Source organism: Anoplolepis gracilipes, chromosome 15, assembly GCF_047496725.1.
Source record: "Anoplolepis gracilipes chromosome 15, ASM4749672v1, whole genome shotgun sequence".
Lineage (NCBI taxonomy): Eukaryota > Metazoa > Arthropoda > Insecta > Hymenoptera > Formicidae > Anoplolepis > Anoplolepis gracilipes.
In genome coordinates, this window is record NC_132984.1 from 7,963,662 (window position 1) to 7,987,564 (window position 23,903).

At 28.8% G+C, this 23,903-nt stretch overlaps 2 protein-coding genes across 5 annotated transcripts; both read left to right on the plus strand.

Annotated features, from left to right (window-relative positions):
- The first annotated feature begins 1,518 nt into the window (after positions 1-1,518).
- LOC140674147 (fatty acyl-CoA reductase wat-like) lies at positions 1,519-12,948 on the plus strand. Its single transcript, XM_072907530.1, has 4 exons — positions 1,519-1,554; positions 1,878-2,017; positions 5,582-5,830; positions 12,807-12,948. Exons 1-4 carry the CDS (start codon positions 1,540-1,542, stop codon positions 12,946-12,948), a joined length of 546 nt encoding a protein of 181 aa, XP_072763631.1. The 5' UTR covers positions 1,519-1,539.
- Positions 12,949-14,823: 1,875 nt separating this feature from the next.
- LOC140673990 (uncharacterized) lies at positions 14,824-22,539 on the plus strand. 4 transcript variants are annotated; one of them, XM_072907270.1, is made up of 8 exons: positions 14,824-16,306; positions 17,134-17,217; positions 17,330-17,599; positions 17,891-18,157; positions 18,346-19,092; positions 19,851-21,513; positions 21,867-22,034; positions 22,133-22,539. In XM_072907270.1, exons 6-8 carry the CDS (start codon positions 20,172-20,174, stop codon positions 22,351-22,353), a joined length of 1,731 nt encoding a protein of 576 aa, XP_072763371.1. In that variant the 5' UTR covers positions 14,824-16,306; positions 17,134-17,217; positions 17,330-17,599; positions 17,891-18,157; positions 18,346-19,092; positions 19,851-20,171; the 3' UTR covers positions 22,354-22,539. The 4 variants fall into 4 exon arrangements, with proteins under 4 accessions (XP_072763371.1, XP_072763370.1, XP_072763372.1 ...); XM_072907269.1 differs by lacking the exon at positions 14,824-16,306 and adding an exon at positions 16,317-16,957; XM_072907271.1 differs by lacking the exons at positions 14,824-16,306; positions 17,134-17,217 and adding an exon at positions 16,317-16,957.
- Positions 22,540-23,903: the final 1,364 nt, after the last annotated feature.

The window sequence follows — 23,903 nt, forward strand, 5'->3', positions numbered from 1 at the left end:
AGTCATGAGTAATGTTCCCTGAGTAACGTTCAAAAGATTGTAGCCATCGGTCGTTTATTAAAAAGTTATAAACAAAATAATTTTTACGAATTATATTTCGGATGTAATTTTCAGACACTATGTGTATTCTATAAAATATATCAGCAAATTTATATATATATATATATATATATATAATACGACTATATAATATTATATGTATATTGTTATATAATATTAACAATAATTAAAATACCAATATTTATTATTTGAGTATAAAATAAATATCAAATTATAACAGTAATTTCAAGTAATAAATTATCGCTAATAATGAAAAGAAATAAATAATTTAATTTATATAATTTAAAAATATAGAGGAAGCAGTAACTATACTACACATACACACGCACACGCATAAAATTGAACAAATATGCAGATCTTTATATACTTCAGAAATGTCAAAAATTGAAAAATGAATTTATAATTGATAAATATAATGAGAAAACTCATTAATGTAAATTACAAAAATAAGAAAGTATTATATATAAAGTATTATATAGCCTATTACGAGCTAAACTGCAGATGAACAGTCAGTATTTAATTTATGTATAGGTCACCTTTATTAAATAAAGATAGATTACAGAAGTGGGACGTTTCGACGCTTACTTGCGTCTTTTCAGTCACGAATACATTAAAAAATGATGTAGTTTAAAGTATAAATATGTAAATGGAAGAGAAGACTTCAACTAGATTTACTAAACAAAGACGTCCATATCTGTAAAAAAAAATTTAAGACGGTCTGGTTTATTTCACATTGTCCCGTGCTTTCAGTACGAGAAACGAGTTTCATAATTATATGGTTTTACATCGAATATTGTTATACTTTGTAACTTTTTGTACAAACTACGATTTTTAAAACATTGTCTGGTGCTTGAAAGATATTTTTTTACTATCTATTTTTGATAAGCAATACAGATTACTCCATTTTAAGCAAGAGAAAATGTAAACTCATATAGAATCGTACATTTATAAACTTTGTACATTTTTACTATTGATGAATACATATAATTTTATTACGCAAGTTCATTGTTTCAAGTTTGACTCGTATTTCCGGTTTATTAATAATTCCACTCATATGCTTAGCTCTTTATATATAATCAAAATATGACTACTGTTTAGTAACAATCTTGACTTGATGGTTTTAAATAATAAATTGTAAGAAAAGTCATTAAAGGTTTTAAACTTTTTGCGTAATAATATTTTAACAATTATTTAACAATTATGGCAAATTTTCTTACAAATACTTTTTATATATAATATTCTTTTATTTTAGTTATACGATAAATTACGAGAGGAACAACCTTCAAATTTCAAGAAATTAATTTTGATTTCTGGCGATACCAGTCAGGAAAATTTAGGTTTGTCGACTATCGATAGACAAATGCTGATTGAAAGAGTGACAATAATAATTCATAACGCGGCAAGCGTAAAATTTAACGATAGCTTAAAGTACGCTATCCTTACCAATACTAAAGGGATATATATATCTTAGCCGAAAGTATGAAGAATCTAATAGTAAGTAAACACAGATTGAGAGAGATTCTGCATTCGCATATTTGTATAAAAAACTTTTTCTTTGTATTTCATTAAGTAAATTATCTTACATAGGATTTTATGGATATATTAACATTACGTTTATTTCTAAAAATATTTTTTATGAAAAATATAATTTTCAAACTTATATATATTCAAAGAATCTTAAAGAGACGTCTTTTTACATGAGAGCCATATTCATTTCTTAAATTGTGAACATCCTTCAATCTTTTACTATAAACTTCTTAATTATAGCATTTTGAGCAAGGTATAATTTTAATATTAATTGTTTTTATCTGTTAAAGTCTTTAGTATATGTTAGTACTGCACATTTGGATAATCCGTTTATAGAGGAAAAGACGTATCCACCTATAGCCGATTGGCGAAAAATGATCAAAGTGGCCGAGTCATTGGATGAGCATATCTTGAGTATTTTTACAGCTAAGTGAGTATGACAAATATAAATGTAATATACATATGTAAATTTTAGTGTTTATTAAAAGAAAAAATTACTTTTTTCTATGCATATTGTAACGTTTACAATTACTTTTTCAAGTTTTTATTTACCATTTTTATTTGAAATTACGTACAGATGTTTGAATAATATTCCCAATACATACATATTCTCGAAAAACTTAGCGGAGGGTGTAATAGAAGAATACTCTTCATTTTTCCCTTGTGCGATTGTAAGACCATCTGTGGATACATAGGTTTTTTCGTGATATTAAAAAGAAGTAAAGAAATAAAATTTGTGTCCCTAGAATACAGAGTCTGGACTCGTAGATATCTTTTCATTTCACGTTCTTAATTCTATTCAAAATGTCGAATCCAACTGTAGCGGGAACATACTAAAACGTTCACGTATACATTCATGCATACATATATTGCATTTTGCGGACTTTGAGTCGAACTTTCAGACTCTGTATTCTAAGGACATTATATAACATAAGTTTTCCTTTCTTTCTATGTCTTTTTTTCTTTTTGAATCAAATGCTATTTAAACAAAGTAGAAGTTTAACTCTCTTTTTATTTTATACAAAAAATCTTAAAATATAAGATATTTGTATTGATATATTATAGCAAAATACAAAATCTATGAATGTAATATATAAATATAAATAGCGCGAAAAAAAATATAAATTGTAAATTTCTAAAAATTATCTAAATTTTAAATTTTACAAATAGAGATTTACTTTAGCGCTTTTACTCTGTCTTTGCGTGCGCGTGTATAATAGTTATACAGGGTGTCCGGTAAAGATTGAATCAACGTTTGTGAGCAGGTAGAGCGCATTAAACTAAATAGAAAAGTTTTTTACCGTTTTGCGATTTCCGCAATAATTATTGAGAAATTAATTGAAAAAAATTGACCAATTTGCGCCAATATATTAGCGCTCTGCGAAAAGAGACAGCTATCACGCGGTCGCTAGGAGCTCAGCGAGAAGAAACAGCCCACTGTTACACGGTTATTATGCGTGATACTACCCAGATAGCTAAACGTGATTGATCATTAAAAACAAACTAATGAAATGCATGAGTTGTTATATATTTGTTGTACGTTTGCTGACATCGAATTAAAACGCGCTACTGAATTCAGCAACATGAGAGTATATTACAAATAATTAATTTACGAAATTTTTAAAGCAAACGATCTGAGATACTGAAACGTTATATTGTCAGCAATATGGTAACATCTGATGATTGGCCATTTCATCTACAGCTGACTACAGCATTATGATAGCAACAATACATGTATAATATTCCCAGACAACATGCATGTCTTAAAGACGTATTAAAAACGTCTCTCTTATAACGCCTTTAAGACTTGACCAAAAGACGTCTTTCTGACGTCTTAAAGACATTGTAATTTAAGACGTCATTTTTAAGATGTTTTAAAGACATCTAAAAAACATTTAATTTAAGACGCCATCTGAAAGATGTCTATAATATATCTAAAAGATGTCTATAATACATTTTTTTGCTTTATTGAAGAGACAACTTATAAAAAAGATATCTTTTCATTATCTTGTTATAGTTGTTTTCCCGACAAAGCAAAAAGATGACTGAAAGATGTCTTTTCGGACAAAAAAAAGTTCATTTTCTTATCACTATGCAGCGCTGCATGAGGTATCTATCTCGTATTTAAAATTGAGTTACCAAAAATATATAAAATCGCGACTAATAAGATTATTGTAACAACTATTTCGATCAATTTCATTTCGGATAGTTTCTATCCAAATAAATAAAATTGTAATATTTCGGGTAGATTGTCCGAATAAGTAAAGATTATTCGTCTTAAAGACGTCATAAATATGTCTTTTTGATAATCTTTTAAGATGTCTTAGTAATTTTAGGATGTCTTTTAGACGTCTTTAAAACGACATAATGTTGTCTGGGTAGAAATGAAAAGTTAAAATTTCTTATCCTTGAATGCTTAATTAATAAGAATTTTTAACTTTTTTGTTTCTGTCTTACTAAAACAAAAATTATATGATTGATCCTTTGAAAAATTATCGCCACATTATCAATGCGGTTAATCACGGATGACAAATCGATGAATATAGGTTGTCATCAAGTTGCTGTCAAATCTCTTGTTTGCTGACAGCACTCAATGTTACCATATTGCTATCAGTTTGCTGTTCTGAGAATTAGAAATCACGTGAGCTCAACACGACAAGCATAATGCTGTCGCACCTTGTTCCTAGTTTTTCAAAATTAGTTGCTGCAACGGTTATCGACAACATAATTGCAGAATCGGAACATTTGGCTATTTGGGTAGCAACCGCGTGACACCAGCCTGGCTATTCTCGCCACGTGCTAATACGCTCATACAAATTAGTTGATTTTTTAAATTAATTTCTCAATAATTATTGCGAAAATTGCAAAATGGTAAAGGACTTTTCTGTTCAGTTTAATGCGTTCTACCTGCTCACGAGCGTTAATTCAATCCTTACCGGACACCCTGTCCGGTAAGGATAAATATTATTTAAAAGTATTGTTACTTCAACCATTTATTTAATTATTTTAGATAACAATATATTTACTAAATTAAGCAAAAATTGAAAGTAAGTTTTTAAGTTTGCACTCTTCTATTTTTTTTTCCATTTTTAGTGTATAAGAAAAGAGAAGATATGTCGTTCTATGTACATATATCATAGTAGTCATGTCAAAATTTAATAATAATACGATAAAAAAATATACTTTGTTTAATAGTGGTAAATTCGCTGAGAGATCCAATTCCAGGATGGATAGATAATTTTAATGGTCCTATGGGATTGATGGTTGTTGCCGGAAAAGGATTACTACAAGTTTTATATGCTGGTAACAATATTTCACAAAATGACATACCAATAGACACTGTTATCAACACTATAATTCTCGTAACTTGGAAACTTGGATTGACAACGTATGATCATCAATTTATATATTAATGCACATCTCTAATTGCATTAAGTTACTAACGGAAATTAAATTTATATTATACGTATATTAATTTATGTTACACGTATTATACGCGTTATTTAATTTGCTTCGTTTTTTGCATTAGAGTTTAGAAAATTAAAAAGTCACATATTTATTTTCGATTAAAGTATTCTTGAATAAAGCATTATTATTATTGACATCTGACCCTCGTATCTCAAAAACTATCCATTTGTTGATCTTGAGCCTATTGGGACATCATAAACTATATCATATTAAAATTTCAGCTAATTTGACCGAGGTCACTTTTCCATAAGAATCGTGCGGAGTCCTTTATAAATATATGATCTTCTCTCGGATAAGATTAAACAGAAGTGTTTAAAATAATTAAACAAATTTTTTTATCTACATTCTTAATATTTAATTTGTTAATATATTGTATGTTAAAATAACAAATTTTTACATTCTGTAATAATATCTTGTAATATTCTCGCAATCTCATATTTGTCTAATTGTAAAATTTAAACTTAATGCAGTATTTATAAAATTTTATACATAATGCATTTTAATTTACAATATTATTTATTATTAGGTTCACACCACAATCCACATGTTTTGTCGTAAACTGTACTCTTCCAAATGAAAAATGTATATTATTTCGAGAAGTTTGCAACATAGGATTCAAAGTTCCGGAAGACATACCCCTTGAAGGAGTTCTTTGGACCCGTAGTACATTATTTGCCGAAAATTTAATTACATATTATGCATTGACAATATTGTGGCATATCTTACCAGCTATAATAATAGATTCAGTTTTAAAACTTTCGGGACATAAATCTATGTAAGTACTGAACAAATCAAATGCTTCTAAAATATAAGTTATTTATAAAATATTATTATACAAAATTATACGAGAGAGAAAGAGAGAAAGAGAGAGGGAGGGGGAGAGAGAGAAGGGAGAGAGAGAGAGAGAAAGAAAGAGAGAGAGAGAGAGAGAGAGAGAGAGAGAGAGAGAGAGAGAGAGAGAGAGAGAGAGAGAGAGAGAGAGAGATCTTTGATTGATTGATTGATTGATGTTTATTAGCTTTCAGCTATTTGTGGTACAGAAAATTAAATACTTATTTATATTACATTATAATAAATATGCTCCTTTAACCTACGCTTAAATGATTCAATTTTTTCACTTTTTTTATTTCAACTGGTAAGGCGTTATACATATTCACTCCTTCATAAAACATACTTTTTTGCGCGCTTCTTGTTCTATGAAGTTGTAATGCAACGTCTCCGGTTTGTCGTGTTTGCGTTTCACTCTCATTTCCTACTATTTCTATCCTACTTCTTAATTGATTTGGTAACATATTCTTTAAAATCTTAAAAATAAATATGCACACGTTATAATATAGCCTCTGTCTTACGGACATAAACTGCAACGTTTGCAGCATGTGTCCCACTTTGGTATAACTATCACATTGCAATATAACTCTCATGGCTCAATTTTGCACTATCTGTAATTTATCCAGCTGTGTTTCCCATATCTATTAACAACGTTGTTTATATACGATGCACCTGTTATACATTGATATAAATTTACCTATTCTATTTAAAAAACTTTTTTTCATATTTTTTAACATATGATCACAGTGATTTTTAAATCGAAGTCTATCATCAATAATTATACCTAATATTTCATTATTTCTACTCGCTCTATCTCAGTTCCATTCAAACATTTTAATGCAATATTTCCTTTCAGTTCTTTCTTAATAATCCTGACTATTATGTATTTTGTTTTTCCTACATTCATTTTCAACTTATTTACTGTCAGGGCAATTAGAAAATAACTCACAGTTGATTACACTTAACGCAAAGAGCTAAAAGACTTTATTTTGTACATAACGTGGAATAATGTCGACAAGACAGACAGCGTTATATCAGAAACTAGAAAACTAAACCTAAGGGGGAATCAACAAAACAAGCATGAAATGTATATTAACTAAAGATGGTAGACTCATTATACAGGATGTCCCATAAAGATTGAATCAACGTTCATGAGCAAGTAGAGAGCATTAAACTGAACAGAAAAGTCTTGTACCATTTTGCGATTTTCGGAATAATTATTGAGAAATTAATTTACAAAGACCGGCAAATCCGGCGCGAGTATCAGCCCGCCGCAAAAAAGATGGCAAGAAAGATGGCCCACCGCAAAAAAGATGGCGAGAAGGACGGCCCACCGCTAGGCCGGTCGCTAAATAATAATCGCTAATCTATTGTTCTTATCAACGCTTCTCGTCTATGCCCCTGGTAAGACCTAACCTAACCACGAGGCAATGGCGCCTATTTACGACGCGCGCGCTTAGCGACCGTCCTTAGGGCCGTCTTTCTCGCCATCTTTTTTGCGGCGAGCTGATACTCGCGCCGGATTTGTCGATCTTTGTAAATTAATTTCTCAATAATTATTCTGAAAATCGCAAAATGCTAAAGGACTTTTCTGTTCAGTTTAATGCGCTCTACCTGCTCACGAACGTTGATTCAATCTTTATGGGACATCCTGTATAGAAAAAGTAACTGACTCTAGAGAGCGCGTCGATGACTCAATCTAGTTCCAACACTCCTCCTATCGACGCGCCAGGTAATCCTAACATTTGAACACAACGACTATGCTTAATCTTTGGCAAAAATTTAGTTAGTACGTCAGCAATCATTGAGTCCGTCCTACCGTAATTGGTTTCAATTTCGCCCTTTTTCTGTATTTCTTTAACAAAATGGTACCTTAAATCTATGTGTTTACTTCTATTGTGATATACAGCATTTTTACTTAGTTGTATAGCACTTTGGTTATCACAGTATACTACAGTAGGATCGTACGCACAGTTTTCAAATTTCATATGACGTAACAGTCTCTTTAAATAAATTGTCTCTTTTGTGGCCTCCGATAGACCTATGTATTCAGCCTCCATCGTTGATAAAGCCACTGATCTTTGCTTCTTCGCCAACTAATTGGACCTTTTGCCAAAATAAGGACGTTTCCAGTATATGATCTTCGGTCGTCGATATCGCTTCCCCAATCAGCATCAACGTAGGTACACATATTTTTATCCTTTTCGTAAGTTATTCCATATTCCATGGTACCTTTTATATATCGTAATACACGTTTCGCCGCTTGCCAGTGTAATATGCCAGGTTTCGAACAGAAACGGCTCAAAACGCTCGCTGCAAACGATAAATCAGGATGAGTTGTGTTCGCCAAGTAAATTAATCCGCCAACAAGTTCTCTATACGGCTTGCCTTTCATTTCGTTTATTTCCTCTTCCGTTTTTGGTTCATTTTCTTTAGAGATCCTAATGTTTGATTCTATAGGTGTGATCACCGATTTACAATCGGACATTTCGAATTTTTTGAGGAAATCGTATGCATATCTTCTTTGTGATAATTTTATTTTTCCAGTGGGTCCATCGCGTTCTATATTTATGCCCAATATGCTGCTCACTGGTCCCAAGTCATTCATTTTGAACTTGCGTTGTAATATTTTCTTCCGTTCATTCAATTTATTGATGTCTCTTGATCCTATCAATAAATCGTCGACATAAACTATGATTATTAAATCGCTTTTGCTATTGTTGTCCACATGCATCTGCTTCTGTTTTCTTCATGTTGATGCTTGATAAACAATTATCCAATTTCTTGTATCATTCACGATCAGATTGCCTTAATCCGTATAAAGACCGCTTTAATAGGCACGCTTTATCTTCTTGTCTTTTAACATAGAATGCTTGTGGTTGATTCATATAAATTTTTTCAGACAGATCGCCTTGAATATAAGCGGTGATTATGTCCATTTGATGGACGTGCATTTCTTTTTGTACACAGGCAGCTAAAAATGTACATATAGTTTCAAACCTTGCCACTGGTGCGAATACTTCGTTGAAGTCAATGCCTTCTCTCTGTTAGTTTCCTCGCACAACTAATCTTGCTTTATAACAATCAATGTCTCCATTTTGTTTCCGCTTAATCTTGAATACCTATCTATTTGAAAGTACTTTTTCATTTTTCGGACGATCTACTAATATCCAAGTGTTGTTTTCTCTTAGAGATTCTCGTTTCATCGCAGCTAGTCACAATTCTTCATTATCTCTACTGAATATATCTTCCACATTGTAGGGCTCATCTGGATTTTTCGCGCACGCTAAATTTGTTTCATGAAATAATTTTCTCGGCCTTCTTTGTTTGCCGGTTCTTAAAATCTTAGGTCGACCGGGAGCTCGTTTAATTGCCGTATCATTAATGGTTTCCTCTTCAGGTGATGATATTTGATTCTCGTTTTGTCCTTCGTCTTTTTCTTTTATATTTTCAACGTTCGTTTCCTTTTCTGATATTTCGTCAACGATTTTGCCATCCGCGGGTTTGGAATCTATTTCTAGCACATTTAATGGAGTTTCTAGATAGTTATTTTTCTTTGCATTTTCTTCGCTTAATGTTTTGTTGAATCGAACATCGCGTTGTTTAATCACTCTTCTAGTTTCAGATTTCCACAGCCTTTAAGCCTTTGATTCTTCTGAATAACCTACTAGTAAATTCCTTTATGCGGTCCCTTCTTAAGTGCGATTACTCTACTGCCAAAAATGCGCATGAATCCTATGTATGGCTTTTTGTTACTCCATAATTCCATCGGCGTGACATCATCAAGTTGTTTGGACCGACATCGGTTTCGTATAAATGCAGCTGTATTTATTGCTTCGGTCCATAAACTTTTAGGTAATTTAGATTGGATTAACATACAACAGGCCATTTCCAAAAGTGTGCGATTTGCTCGTTCAGCAACTCCATTCTGTTGTGGCGTATATGCAACACTAAGTTCTCTCTTGATTCCTTCTGCCTCTAAATAATTCTTGAAGTCCTTAGAAACGTACTCTTTGGCATTATCCATTCGAAGTTTTTTTTAATAAAACATCCTGTTTCCTTCTCGACTCTTTTCTTATAATTTTTAAATGCGATAAAAATGTCTGAGCGTTTTTAAAGTATGACCACATGTATGTATTTTGTATAGTCATCTGTAAACGTTGCAAAATATCTGGCGCCGCCAAGAGATTCAACATCGAATGGACCACATATGTCAGAATGTACCAAATCTAATTTACTTGTACTTCTACTGACAGAGTCTTTGTACGGCAGTTGATAAATCTTAGCTTTATCGCAAATTTCACATATGAAGTTTTCACGAATTAAATTTATGTCCATATTCATCACCATATCTCTCGATTTTAGTTTGTTTAAATCACGAAAATTTAGGTGTCCGTACCTCTCATGCCATAGTAATTGCTTGTCATTCCTTTTTGATGAATTGTATAAAGCTGCATTGTTAGTATGTGTCAGTTGATCTTCATCCAATACATATAATTGATTTTGTCTCTTCGCATGGATTGCAACTGTTCCATCCTTGTGTTTAACTTGTGCATGATTTTTAATAAACGTTACTGTATAACCATGATCTGTTATACTAGATACTGATAATAGGTTATTTTTAAATCCTGGTACTAATAAGGTATTCTGCAACTTAATTTGACTTACATTATTATTCAGTTTGACATTTAATTTAATAGTACCTGCACCAGTTGATTCCGTGCTATGTTTTCCAGCAGTGTGAATTTGACATTTTTCTGTATTGTCCAGCTCGAAGAATTTCTTTACATCATTGCACATGTGGCGTGTGGCACAACTATCTAAGCACCATTCGGACAACTTACGTTCTGCGGATAAAACTGTAGCAAACATTACATTTTCTGTGTTTGTTTTTGTATTCTTTCTTACACACCTGCAATCAGAAGCGCTGTGACCAATTTTTCCGCAATTATAACATTTACCTGTAAATTTTGATTTTAGCTTTGTATTTTGTTGATTTGTGTTTGGTTTTGCATTTTTAATTGCTTTATTCTTATTTTTAGCCAGGAGAGCATCATTATCATCTTCATCGATGGTGTGCTTATCGTTGCGTTCCAATCGCCTCGCTTCCTCTTCAATTAGTTTTGCTTTCAATGATTCAATGCTTGGAATTTCGTCCCTAGATTCAATTGCTACACAAAAATTTTCATACTCGGCTGGCAATGAATTCAAAATCATAATAGATAATAATTTGGGTGGTATTTGTATTCCCGCTTCTTCTAATTTTTCAGCAACGTTACAAAATGAACTAATATACGTTGCCATTGTTTGCGAAGATTCTTTTTTCATGCGATACAACTTTTGATATAGAGCAGCTTTTCTTACTGGACCTCTCGATTCGTATATGTGCGCTAATATATTTCAAGTTTTCTTCGACGTTCGAGCTCTTTTTATATGGTTCAATTGATTGCTTTTAACACTTAATTAATAATGCTAACGCCTTTTCGTCTTTTAGCGTCCATTCAGCCTGGTTTTGTTCTGTCTTCACGGTCGTTCAGCTTACATAGGACCACAATTCGTTGCAGATCAGAACACTTCTCATCGTTAACTTCTATGACTCGAAATTTGTTTCGTCGAGTTTTTCGATATGTTACGAGTATGCTATCACCGCCATAGCTACCGTTGCCCATAAAATATTTTTGTCGAACTGTTTACTTCTTTTCGCAGTTACACACGCCTGAGCCCATAATCTGTCAGGGCAATTAGAAAATAACTCACAGTTGATTACACTTAACGCAAAGAACTAAAAGACTTTATTTATTGTACATAACGTGCAATAATGTCGACAAAACAGACAGCGTTATATCAGACAGAAACTAGAAAACTAAACCTAGGGGGGAATTAACAAAACAAGCATAAAATGTATATTAACTAAAGATGGTAGACTCATTATATAGAAAAAGTAACTGACTCTAGAAGGCACGTCGATTACTCAATCTAATTCCAACATTTACATTCATCCATTTTTCTATTATTCTAAATGTCATATTCTTTTTTTTCTCTAATTCCGCACTGCTTACTCCATTTACATATATTAATGTATCAACTGCGAACATTTTTATACTACATTTTTCCAGGCAGACTTTAATTATATCGTTTATGTATACAATAAATAATAAAGGCCCTAAAACTGACTCTTGTGACACTCCCACAGACTTCTATATATAACTAGACTGCTAACTCCGGCAAAATACATAACCCCGAAAAGTATGTACAAAACTTACGTGTATGCGTCATTATTTGGTAGTATGACAGTCACGCTGATTGGTTGAATTTAAAGCAATGTCACTCACAAACGAGTTTTCTATAGCAGCCATATTACATATCTATTCCCTCCTTTTCTCTATCCTACCAATGTTGTACATATTTTTCGGGGTCACTTTTTAAGTCTAATATATAAGGAAGTTAGCGGTCTAGTTAGAGTATAGAAGTCTGTGGACACTCCACATTCTGTGGCATTATTTAAATACGATTTTAACCATTTTAATACCATTCCTCTAATTCTGTATTGATATATATATATATATATACAATTTACATAAACATATAACTACAAGATATTATACTTTCAGGTAGATTTCTTAAAGTATGTATATTAAAAGGATAATGATTAAAATAATCAAGGATAAGCAAAACATTTAATGTAACAAAACATATTAAATTATATATTTTTTTTATCAATTCAGAAAATTAATTGTCATGTATTTTTTTTACGCAAAGTGTTTTAAAAATATTAGTTTGTAACGCCATTTTAAAATTGCATATTTTTTCAAATATTTTTTTTATTGTGGTGGTTTTGGATTCAACCTTCCCAGATTCATAATAACTAAAGTTATGCCATTGAATATGTAAATTGTCTTATATAAACATGTTATATGTAATAGGCTCTTGGGATTGCAGAAGAAGATATATGTGGCTAATCGTGCTCTGGAACATTTTTTGTTTAACGAATGGAAATTTGATAACACAAATAGTCGAGATTTAATGACATTAATCCCGAGAAACGTTTTCAATCGATCTTTCTGATGTCGACATAGAAAAGTGTATCAGGTAAGTATTCAATTCTCTCTTAACTTTAAATAAAAGAAAAAAGTATTAAATTTTAAAATCGATTCAGCACATTATTTAGAGCATATTTTTTTAGACTTTCATTTTTAATTAAAAACTCATTTCCATAAATATTTACTGTATTTTGCTGTTTATTAAATTATGTATCATAATTTTAAAAATATTGTCCTAAATTTTTGAATAAATTGCTTCTTTTGTAAAACGCACAAAAATTGAAATTTAAGAAAATAATTTTTACTGATAATAGAAAAATGTAATGATAAATAAATAATAAAGTACTGTCACGTATTGAATGATATATGTATAATTTATATACATCATTTTAATATAAAATTACATTTTTCTTTTATTTAACGTATTTAAAAATGTAACATTTCTGATAATTAACACATATTCTTTCTTTTTTTTTCTATCTTGCAAATTTGAAATTTTTAATAAATAGACTTTTATATATTTATAAAATGAAAATTTGAATCAATTGGTCAATTTATTTATATTTTTTAATCGATACTGTATTAAAATAAAATTTCGATGTATGAATTACAAGCCATGTTAGTTTATGAAACATTTTAATCTCTAATTCTACTAATCGCTCTACTAATCGAGAGAATAAAGAAAAATGAAAACAAGAATAAATTAAATGTTGTAACTTACACAAGCAGAAAGTATATTATCATAAAATGTACTTATTGCTGATTAAAATATATAATAAAAATATAATAAATTTTAAAAATATATAAAGAAATATTTGAATTTTAAATAATCTCTGTATAAGTCAAGTTAATATATTGTGTAAGTAAGTAACAAATGCTTAATTAATAAATTAATTAATTGAGTATATCAGCTTTATTTCAACTAAACAATAATAACAGTTTTTAATTGCTGTAAGATATTAGTATATTATAATTTATAATATTAGTTTTAATTTATTATTAGCTAATTTGATTAAAATCGAATTATAATAGTTGATATAATTTTATTAACAAGATATAGCATTCTTTTAAACGTGAGTTTAGTATTACTGCTTTCATTATTAGAATTTTGTAAAATGTTGTCACAGTGTTTTTCTAAGTTTTCTAAATTTAAATAAAATTATACTGAAATAATTACAAGGAAATATTCATATCTATGCAGAATTTTTTCTTGTTTTTAATGTTATAAATGAATATTAAACAATATATCTGAATTAAACATAATTATTTAGTTTATTATATTTAGTACATTTTTAGAAGGTGGCTATAATGATTTTGGCCTTGATATATGTTTTCAAGGTCATGACACTGAATGAACTTAAAAAGATTAACTGTTACTATTTAATAAAAAGTTATTAGAGGAAAATATCTTATTGGCGTGTTTTATTTTGTCCTTTTTCTATTGTCACTTGTTATCAAAATTTTTTTTGTAAGAAAAAATATTTTATTATCGTTTGATTAGATTTTTAATCTTATCATTATATAATTCTTTTTTATTAATTATCTTATAGTAAAAAAAAGCTTTCTATTTTACAAATCAGTCATTCGATTGCATGAAAGTTAAAAAGAATTGCTGTTTTAAGCCATATTTTGATTCTATAATATCCTGTAGTATTTCCTGTCATTTGTAAATAATATATATATATATATATATATATATATATATATATATATATATATATATATTATCTTCTCAAAAATATGAATATATTATATATAAATTTATTTCTGTTTTAATTATATTGAAGTAAAAAATGTATATATGTATATAATTTTAAAAATTTGAAATCAGTTTGTCCAATATAGATTATACTTGAATGACATTGTGTTTCAATTTTAATGTAATTTCTATATGTTATGGCATTTTTGTATTTATATTTCATAAGGAATAAATCTCAACCTTGAGAAAAAAAGAAGGAAAACTGAATGTTACAAGAAGTTCCGGTTCATTAAAAAGAACAGGCCTATTCTAACTTAGGCCATAGTCCAATCTTATATTTAAAGCCTATGGCACACGATACTTGTTTTCATGCTTCATTACATTCCAGCATTATGACGATTTGACAATTATTTTACAGTCGAACTTCTTATCCTAAGACCCTCTTATGCTACGAAACCTCTTATCCTACGACAAAAAATCCTTTTATGCTACGACCGCGAAAAGGGAATTATACCCCCACTCTCAAATTTTTGTCGTAGGATCAGAGGTTTAAGGAGAAGATTCCGGACCGAAAATGTCGTAGGATAAGAGGTCCGACTGTATATAGAAATTACTATTGATCAGTTATAGTGCTGGAATACATTCCAGCACGAAAACAAGCATTGTGTACCGTAGATTTCAAATCTTATGCATTGTCTGTAAAAAATATCACTTATAAAAGTGATATTTTTGTTACTGATCCAATTTCTTAAAACCTTAATCATGCTCAATAGCAAGAGGAATCGATTTACTTTTATGTGTCCTTTACTGTAAGTCAAATTGATATTTTTAATATCCTTGTTGAAACTAAATAACCGACCTAGAGCTTACCATATACATTACAGACAATGCATAAGATTTGAAAAGTAATATAAGCACTTTTTATACATTTATTTGATATGTAAATGTGTATCAATATTTAATTTAAATTTTATGCATTGTCTGTTAAAACGCCAGCTTTTATTCGCTCCATGAAAAGGACAGAGGCGATAGCGAACAGCTTTTTAACGCTGTTTTGCGTACGCGGTGGAGTGGAGGTAAAACGCCAGCTTTTACTCGCTGCGTGAAATTGTGCCTTAACTGATCAATAGTAATTTCTATATACAGGGTGTTCGGTAATAATCACCCCACCTCTCATAGGCAGATAGAGCAAGTCAAACCGAATAGAAAAGTCCTCTACTATTTTGCGATCTTTGTAATAATTAACGAGAAATTAATTAAAAAATATCGACTAATTCGTGTAAGTATTATACGTGGCGAGAAAAATCAACTCACTCTGCAAAAAGAGACAGCCCACTGTTATGGCTATCACACACAAATGGACATAAGCTGCATATGCATAGGACGGCTGGACCAAGAAGCATCAAGCATTAATCAATATGGCAATTTAATACTCGATGCTCATTGGTCCAGCGGTTTTATGCTACGCATATACAGCTTATGTCAATTTGTACGTAATAACTCTTATGCGTCGTCTACAATGGCAGCAAGCAGTATAGAATTCAGAGTAAGCAGTAAGCAGTACGAAAAAGGATTCGTTTATTTCGTCGAGAGTAACGATTGAGATCCGCGCTGATTGGCTGTTCGAATCACGTATCCTCCGTTCGACTGGAGCCGATTCCACACAACTAAGAAGAAGAAGAAGGTTGAGGGCGCTAATCCGTCAAAGTTCAGCTGTCCTTTTAGCTCGGGTCTACAATAGCTGTAGTAAGATTTAAGCCGTAAGAAATGAACCAATCATATTCATTATTCTTCTCTAAAGTCAGTTGTAATTGGTTAATTTCTTACGGCTTAAGGCTTACTACATCTATTGCAGACCCGGTCTTAGGATCTCTTTAAACATAACGATTTTATTCAGATCGTTACAAGTCAATGCTCCCCCTCCCACCCTTATAACATTTTTTCTCTGTTTAAAGCTCTAACATAATTATTCCGTATTTTCTCCGCAAAAATAACATTTCCGTTTAATTTCCCCCGTGCGTGGCCTTACTAAATCTATAAACAATAACTGAATCAGTTTTAAACTGGGATCGCTGACATCACGAACCAATTCATTACTATAAAAGGCAAAAGAAAAAGATGTCTTATTTTCTTTGTTGTCGTTATTTTTGCTGTTATTAATTTTGCTAGTGTTGTTTTAATAGGACAGACGGATTACTAATATTAGAATTAACGGACATTGAACTGCTAATCAAAATATAGAATCTAATATGTGTTAATGAATATTATATTGTTTATAATAAAAGGCAGACAAAGGAAAAAAATATTAAAAAATCATACATTATCGCAACTAATAGTAAGTACGATAAAAATTAAATTCATATAATCTTTAAAATAAAGGAAAATATTAAGAACATTTAAATTGTCGTAAGACAATTATATTTGTACTTATATCTTTATAATAAAAAAATGCAAGATATTAAATTTTAAATAAGTAAATATGTATTTAAAATTTTTTTATATGTTATTTAGAAAGCAAATTCAGTTTGCAACAGATTGCAGATAACTTAAACAAGAAAAATTCGAAAGTAAAATTAACAACTTTGTTAACATCAGGTATTATAATATATACTAAATTAACATAAAAGTGTAAAATATATTTATAGCTTTTGCAACTTAAATTGCAATAAAATGTCTTGATTTCATTTTCCTAAATTTGATTTTACAGATTCTCCACCAACTGTCAATTACAATGCTGCGTTAAATATTGATACACCAAATGTAATATTTGAATTGACAGAAGGCACTTGCATTCCGTTAAGCAATAAATGTGATATGGAACAATGCAATACAAACTCTGATTTTAATTTGACAAATTGTGATAATACAAATAATATTGACAATATTAGAGACGGTGCATGTTTGACTGATGAAGATGCTCATTCTGTTGATAAAAATCTTATTACATCAGTTGTGAGTGATAACAACGAGATGAATGGTAAGTCTATGATACAAATAATTTATAATCAGATTATAACACGCAATAACTATTCTACATGCAGCTTTTTTACATACTTGTATGATAATAAATATAGCTTTCGTAACATAATTGCACCCAATAAAAATGTCTGTACCTAATTTGTGTAAATTTCATTTTTTAAATTCTTTAAAAATAAATATTCTGCATGCAGCTTTTTTACTTTGCATGCTGCATACAATATATTTATAGCTTTTGTAACAAATTGTAATAAAATGTCTTGATTTCATTTTCCTAAATTTGATTTTACAGATTCTCCGCCAACTGACAATTACAATGCTGCGTTAAATATTGATACATTATATATGATATTTGACATAGCAGAAGACACTTGCATTCTGTCAAACAATAAATATGATATTGAACAGTACAATACAAAGTCTGATTTTAATTTGACAAATTGTGATAATAAATATAATATAGATAATATTAAAGATACTGAGCATTTGCCTAAAGATGCTCCTTTTATTGATGAAAATCTTAATGTATCAATTTTTAGTAACAACAATGAGATGAGCGGTAAGTCATGATACACATAATTAATAATCAGATTATAACATTATGCAATAAAATTCTGGAATAAATATAATAATTTTCTTTATACAACTTTTTCACTTACTTTGCATTACAATACATTTACAGCTTTTGCAACTTAAATTATTCGCAATAAAAATGTCTATTTTATTTTAATAAATTTTGTTTTATAGATTCTTCACTAACTGCCAATTCTAATGCGTTAAATATTGATATAGCCAGTAAGCTTTCTGATGTAAAACAGAACGTTCAAAGATGTGATGAATTTAACTCTACTTTTAAAATATGTGAAAATGGAAATATTGAGAAATTCAGAAATCTTAAAAAAACTCCGAAGATTTTAGACATACAAAATGTTAATATACTAGTAAAAAAGATATTACTTCCAATACACACAGAGAACATTGATATTACATACAACAATTTGCAGCTAAATAATACATATAGCCATCAATAATAATATTTCTTTAAATGTAAATATTTTCAATAATATTTCAAATAATACATTCGTTCCAATTGCGCAATCTACACTCACAGAAAGTCAGTTAGGTTTGGAGTGTGAAATCAATGATAATAATACTGAATCTAATATATCTATTATATCTAAAAATAATTCCGATGATAGTTTTCATTTGTCAGATTGTTTTATACTTGAAAACACAGATAAAGATGAAGATGAAAGTACAAACAAATATACGATTAATATGAGTAAAAATAAAACTAGACAATACATTAAGTTTAACATCATCATTCTCATCAAAAGTATGTGATGATAGAAATATGTATGTGAAAACTTCTGACAATCCTAAATTAAAACGAAATATGTCCATATTGTAAAAAATTTCAAACTCAATTTGCAAGGCACTTGGAATCAGTAAATAAAACTGAAGATGTGAAAAAATTTCGTTTTTTACCTAAGGGTAAGTTTTATGTTATATACAAAGTTACCAACATTTAGAATCTTTTAAAAGTAAAATGAAATTGAAAATTTCAATGTAGAAATAATAGACATTTTTTTCTCATAATTTATCATTACTTTCGAAATTTTAATACTTTATATCTTTAAAATTATGCTTTAAAGTAAATTTCTAATTGAATTATTCGAAATTTTATGAAAAATGAAACTATTAAACAATTAATGCATTATTTCTTTACATTAAGATTTTCATGTCTAACTTGAAAACATACTATTAAAGTATTATTGGCGAATTTTTGCATTTGCCCAAATCAAAGCATATTATTTTTTATTTTTATAAACTAATATTTATCTGAAAATGTTTTTCACACTAAATTCAATGAAAGTTTGTTATAAAGCTGATAGATATTATATTATTATTTTTATATGATTATATATATGATAAACATAAATAAATTTCTCCTCTAATTCTAGATATTAAAAAAAATGCTTATTATAGTCCCCAGCTTTACGCCTAAGGGACTGTTTATACCTTTATTTCTTTTTCCTAATACATTATATCCTTATAAACTATTTTATTCTATAAAAGCCTTATACTAATGTTATATATAAAAAATTTGCTAACTATAACATTCGAAATCATTTTTTATGTTTTTCAAATGTTAGTAATTCATATTGTATATAATATATATAAAATTTTGAATAATTTATTTTTAATTTAATCATAATTTATTATATATTTTGTATTTATCATTTATTAAGGTAATTCAGAACAAAAGAAGATTATTAATTTACTTAGACGAAAAGGAAATTTCATATATAATATAAATTTTTATTTAAATAAAGGAGACTTAATTGTATGCCGGCGTCCGAGAAAAAATTTAAATAGACAGCCAAGCAATTTTATTCCCTGTGCAAAATGCAAAGGTTTTTTTTTCTGAAAATAATATAAGACATCATTTTGCGTCATGTACACAAAAAAGAGATTATCTTCAAAGAAATGTAAAAATATTGGGACGTACTGTGGCTTGTCGTATACATTATGGTGCAAATACACCATTAAGAAGATTAGTATTTCCAGTGATGAGGGAAGACAGTATAATTCAAATTATTAGATATGATGAACTATTAATTGGTTATGATAATAAAATGTGTCACAAGTATCGTCTCCAACATCAGCACGATATGATCAGAGCGCGATTGAGATTACTTGGACGATTTTTAATTGTTTTGAAAGCTCTCGATAATAGTATAATAGATTTCTCTTCAATATATGATCCAATAAAATATGAACAATGCATTAAAGCAGTCAACGAACTCGCACAATTTGACGAAAAAACTTGGACATATAAAATACCATCCATTGCATCATCTTTGGGAACACTTATAAAACAAGTTGGACAAATTTTAAGTAGTATGTGCATTAAGAAACAAGATTTTAACAAACAAACTGCAGTAGAAAATTTTTTGAAATTATTTGAAGAGGATTATCCTGTCACTGTAAATAAAATTGTGTTTGAAACTCAAGGGCATCGAAAAAGGCAAGAAAATATTGTATTACCATCTATAAATGATATTAAGATATTTAATGCTTATCTCAAAACTGAACGCACAAAAGCTTTAGAATTTTTACAAACAAATGATTTCTCAATTCAAGCATGGCGTTTGCTAACTGAAACAACATTATTATCCATTATGATATTTAATAGAAGACGTGCTGGTGAACTAGAGCGTGTTTTAATTGAAAATTTGGAAAATTGTGTAGTTTCAAAAGAAGAAGCACCTGAATTATATAAATCTTTATCTAAATATGTACGAATGACAATACGCGGTAAATTAGGAAGAACGGTTCCTGTGTTACTCCATGAAGAAGTATTAAAATGTATGCAAATGATTGTAAAGTATCGTAAACATGCTGGCGTTCCTGAAAATAATCCTTATATTTTTGGTATATATTCACATGACAAAAAAAGATACAAATATTTGAGAGCATGTGTATTAATGCGAAAATATTCTATAATTTCTGGCGCGAAAATGCCAACTTCGTTACGAGGTACAATGTTACGGATACATATTGCTACGGTATGCATTTCATTAGATATGCCTGAACATGAAGTGAATGATCTAGCTGATTTCATGGGACATCACGAAAAGATACATAAATCACACTATAGACAGTCAATTGTAACAAAAGATTTGGCTATATCACGTTTACTCAAATACGCACAAGGAGAAGATACAACAGAAAGCGATGATGTTGATGAGAGTGAGAATGAAAATAAGGATACCATGACTATTATCTCAGATTTAAGTTTAAATACTTCTGATACTTCATCATTAACAAAAACAAAACAATCTAAACAACTGTATAACAAAGAAAATTATATCGATAATCATATAAATGATAATATAGAAAAAACGAAAGGTACGTTTGAATAATTTCTATATCAAATATATATTATTCCTTAATAGGTTTTACAATAAATATACAAGACTTTAAATAACCTGATTTTATACTGTTTAAAGTAATTATTAAATAGCAGATATTATATAATATAAGAAAAAGAAACTTTTATTGTTTTCTATATATATTACAATTATACAAAAGAAAAATATTTTTTTATTTTTCAATGTTACTTTTTTTAAGCGTTTTTTAAAGTCATATTTTTTAATTCTTTCTTCTATCATTTAGTGATTATCTTAACCCGCATTCATTTAGAGATATATTCTATATGTATAAGCATTTTATACATAATGTGAATTTTATCATTATTTCAGTAAACCGTTTGGCTTCTAAGAGGAAAATTAATTATGATATTGAAAATGTGACCGAATCAGATGATGAATATGATACAGATTTAAATATTTTATCATCAAAAAAGATAAAGCGATCTAAACAGATGTCTAGAAGAAAGAATGACGTAAATAATACACAGAGAAGGAAAAGTAAGTTTAAATAATTTTAAGTATACACGTTACTTTTTATTAAATAATATATTTCATAATAAATATACTAAACTAACATATGTAACATTTTATTTTAGTATCTCCTTTTGGTTCTACAAGAAAAAGTACTTATAAGGTCAGATGGACGAATGATGAGCGCACAATAGTTTTATCTTCATTCAAAACTTTCATAAAAAATAAAAAATTGCCATCTTTACGTAAAATTAACGAAATAAAAATCAAATATCCCGTATTAAAAGCTCGTACAAGTGCCCAGATAAAAACTTGGTTACATAACCAAATAAGAACAACCACTTAACTATTATCTTTAAAACTATTATCGTAAAAATTGCTCTTGTTGTATATTTTGCTATTGTCATATACATATATACATATATATATATATATATAAATATATGTATAAAAATTTTACTATTATCGTTTTGCTTAAGAAATGATGTTTTATGGTTTGTGATAAATTTCTTAAATATGTTTTAAAATTATATATCTCTTTTCTGGCTATTCTCTAACTATAACAAAAGTGTTTTTTATTTAAGAAAAGTAATCATTTAAAATTGTGCGATGTTATTTTCACGAAATACAAGTATTGCTTCCAATACTAATATTATATGCTACGATGAAAAGATTCCATTTTTTTATATTATTAATGCGATATAATTTTATTAAGATTCAACAGTACAAATTTAATATTTATATCTCTTTCATTATATATATTATATTATTTCTAAATGTATATGATATGAACAACAGAATACATATCACTTTTTTAAAGCATGTTAAAGCGAATAAAACATAATTGAGTCTGATAAAGCAGTTTTACGATATTTATATACGATATATATGATTTGAATAAATATACATTTCATAGTGATCTAAAAAAATTTTAAAGTAATATAATGATGTATAATAAATACGTATATGTAATTAAGATAGTTTTGAAATACAGATAAAGTTTCAAATACAGATAAACAAATTTAATCCAATAACATGTAAATTATATGTTTATTCATACTTATTTACACGATAATTATAAATTTTTGTTAACGTGTAAAAATATTCGTGTATTACTTAGATTAACAAAAGAAAGAAAAAAGAATTTTATTTAATAAAAACAACATATAAATAACATTTAATGTAATTGGATTTTATTTTATACCCAAATTTTTTTCTTATTCTATATTAAGATTCTACATTAAGATTAAGATAATTAGAATGTAACAAAATCTAAAAACAGAAATTCATAATATTAAATAAAGAAAACACTAAATATATACAGTTGTCAAAAATGATTTAATGTAGCCATAAAAATGATTTAATGCAACCTTTAATGTAAACTATATATCAATGGTAAAAAGGTTGTTTTGACGACATTGTATATTTATATATATAATGTCGTTAAAACAACTTTATACCGTCTGGACAAATATATAGTTTATAGCAATAATAAGGCACTTTTAACGACCAGTCGTCAAAACAGCCTTTACATAGCTACAATTTATATATTTAGTCGTCAAAACTGCCTCTGTAACACTAAAAAGTATATATTTCACATACATTGTCATTGAAACTGCCCAACTATAAAAGAAGTAGTCAAAACTGCCATTTTATACTTTTTTTCATATTATTTGAAAATTAAACCGAATATTTTAAAATGACTTGTTGCATGGTACTCTCTGGACAGTTGCGCATATTTTTATATTGAATAAAAAAAGTGTCGTCAAAACTGCCCCTGGACATATATATATATATATATATTGTAGGAAAATGCAGAATACGGGTAAAAAAAGTTAAATAAAATGACTCCGATGTTTGAGTAATTAATAGTATACATATAATTCGTATGACCAT

What these genes read in the sequence shown, in the direction of transcription:
- LOC140674147 (XM_072907530.1), top strand. An exon ending in TTGAGTATTTTTACAGCTAA is followed by an intron (nt 2,018 to 5,581) that starts GTGAGTATGACA and finishes ATTTATTATTAG; the next exon opens with GTTCACACCACAATCCACAT. An exon ending in CTTTCGGGACATAAATCTAT is followed by an intron (nt 5,831 to 12,806) that starts GTAAGTACTGAA and finishes TATATGTAATAG; the next exon opens with GCTCTTGGGATTGCAGAAGA.
- LOC140673990 (XM_072907270.1), top strand. Translation starts at nt 20,172, where the DNA reads ATGAGGGAAGACAGTATAATTCAAATTATTAGATATGATGAACTATTA. An exon ending in TAATATAGAAAAAACGAAAG is followed by an intron (nt 21,514 to 21,866) that starts GTACGTTTGAAT and finishes TCATTATTTCAG; the next exon opens with TAAACCGTTTGGCTTCTAAG. An exon ending in TAATACACAGAGAAGGAAAA is followed by an intron (nt 22,035 to 22,132) that starts GTAAGTTTAAAT and finishes ATTTTATTTTAG; the next exon opens with TATCTCCTTTTGGTTCTACA.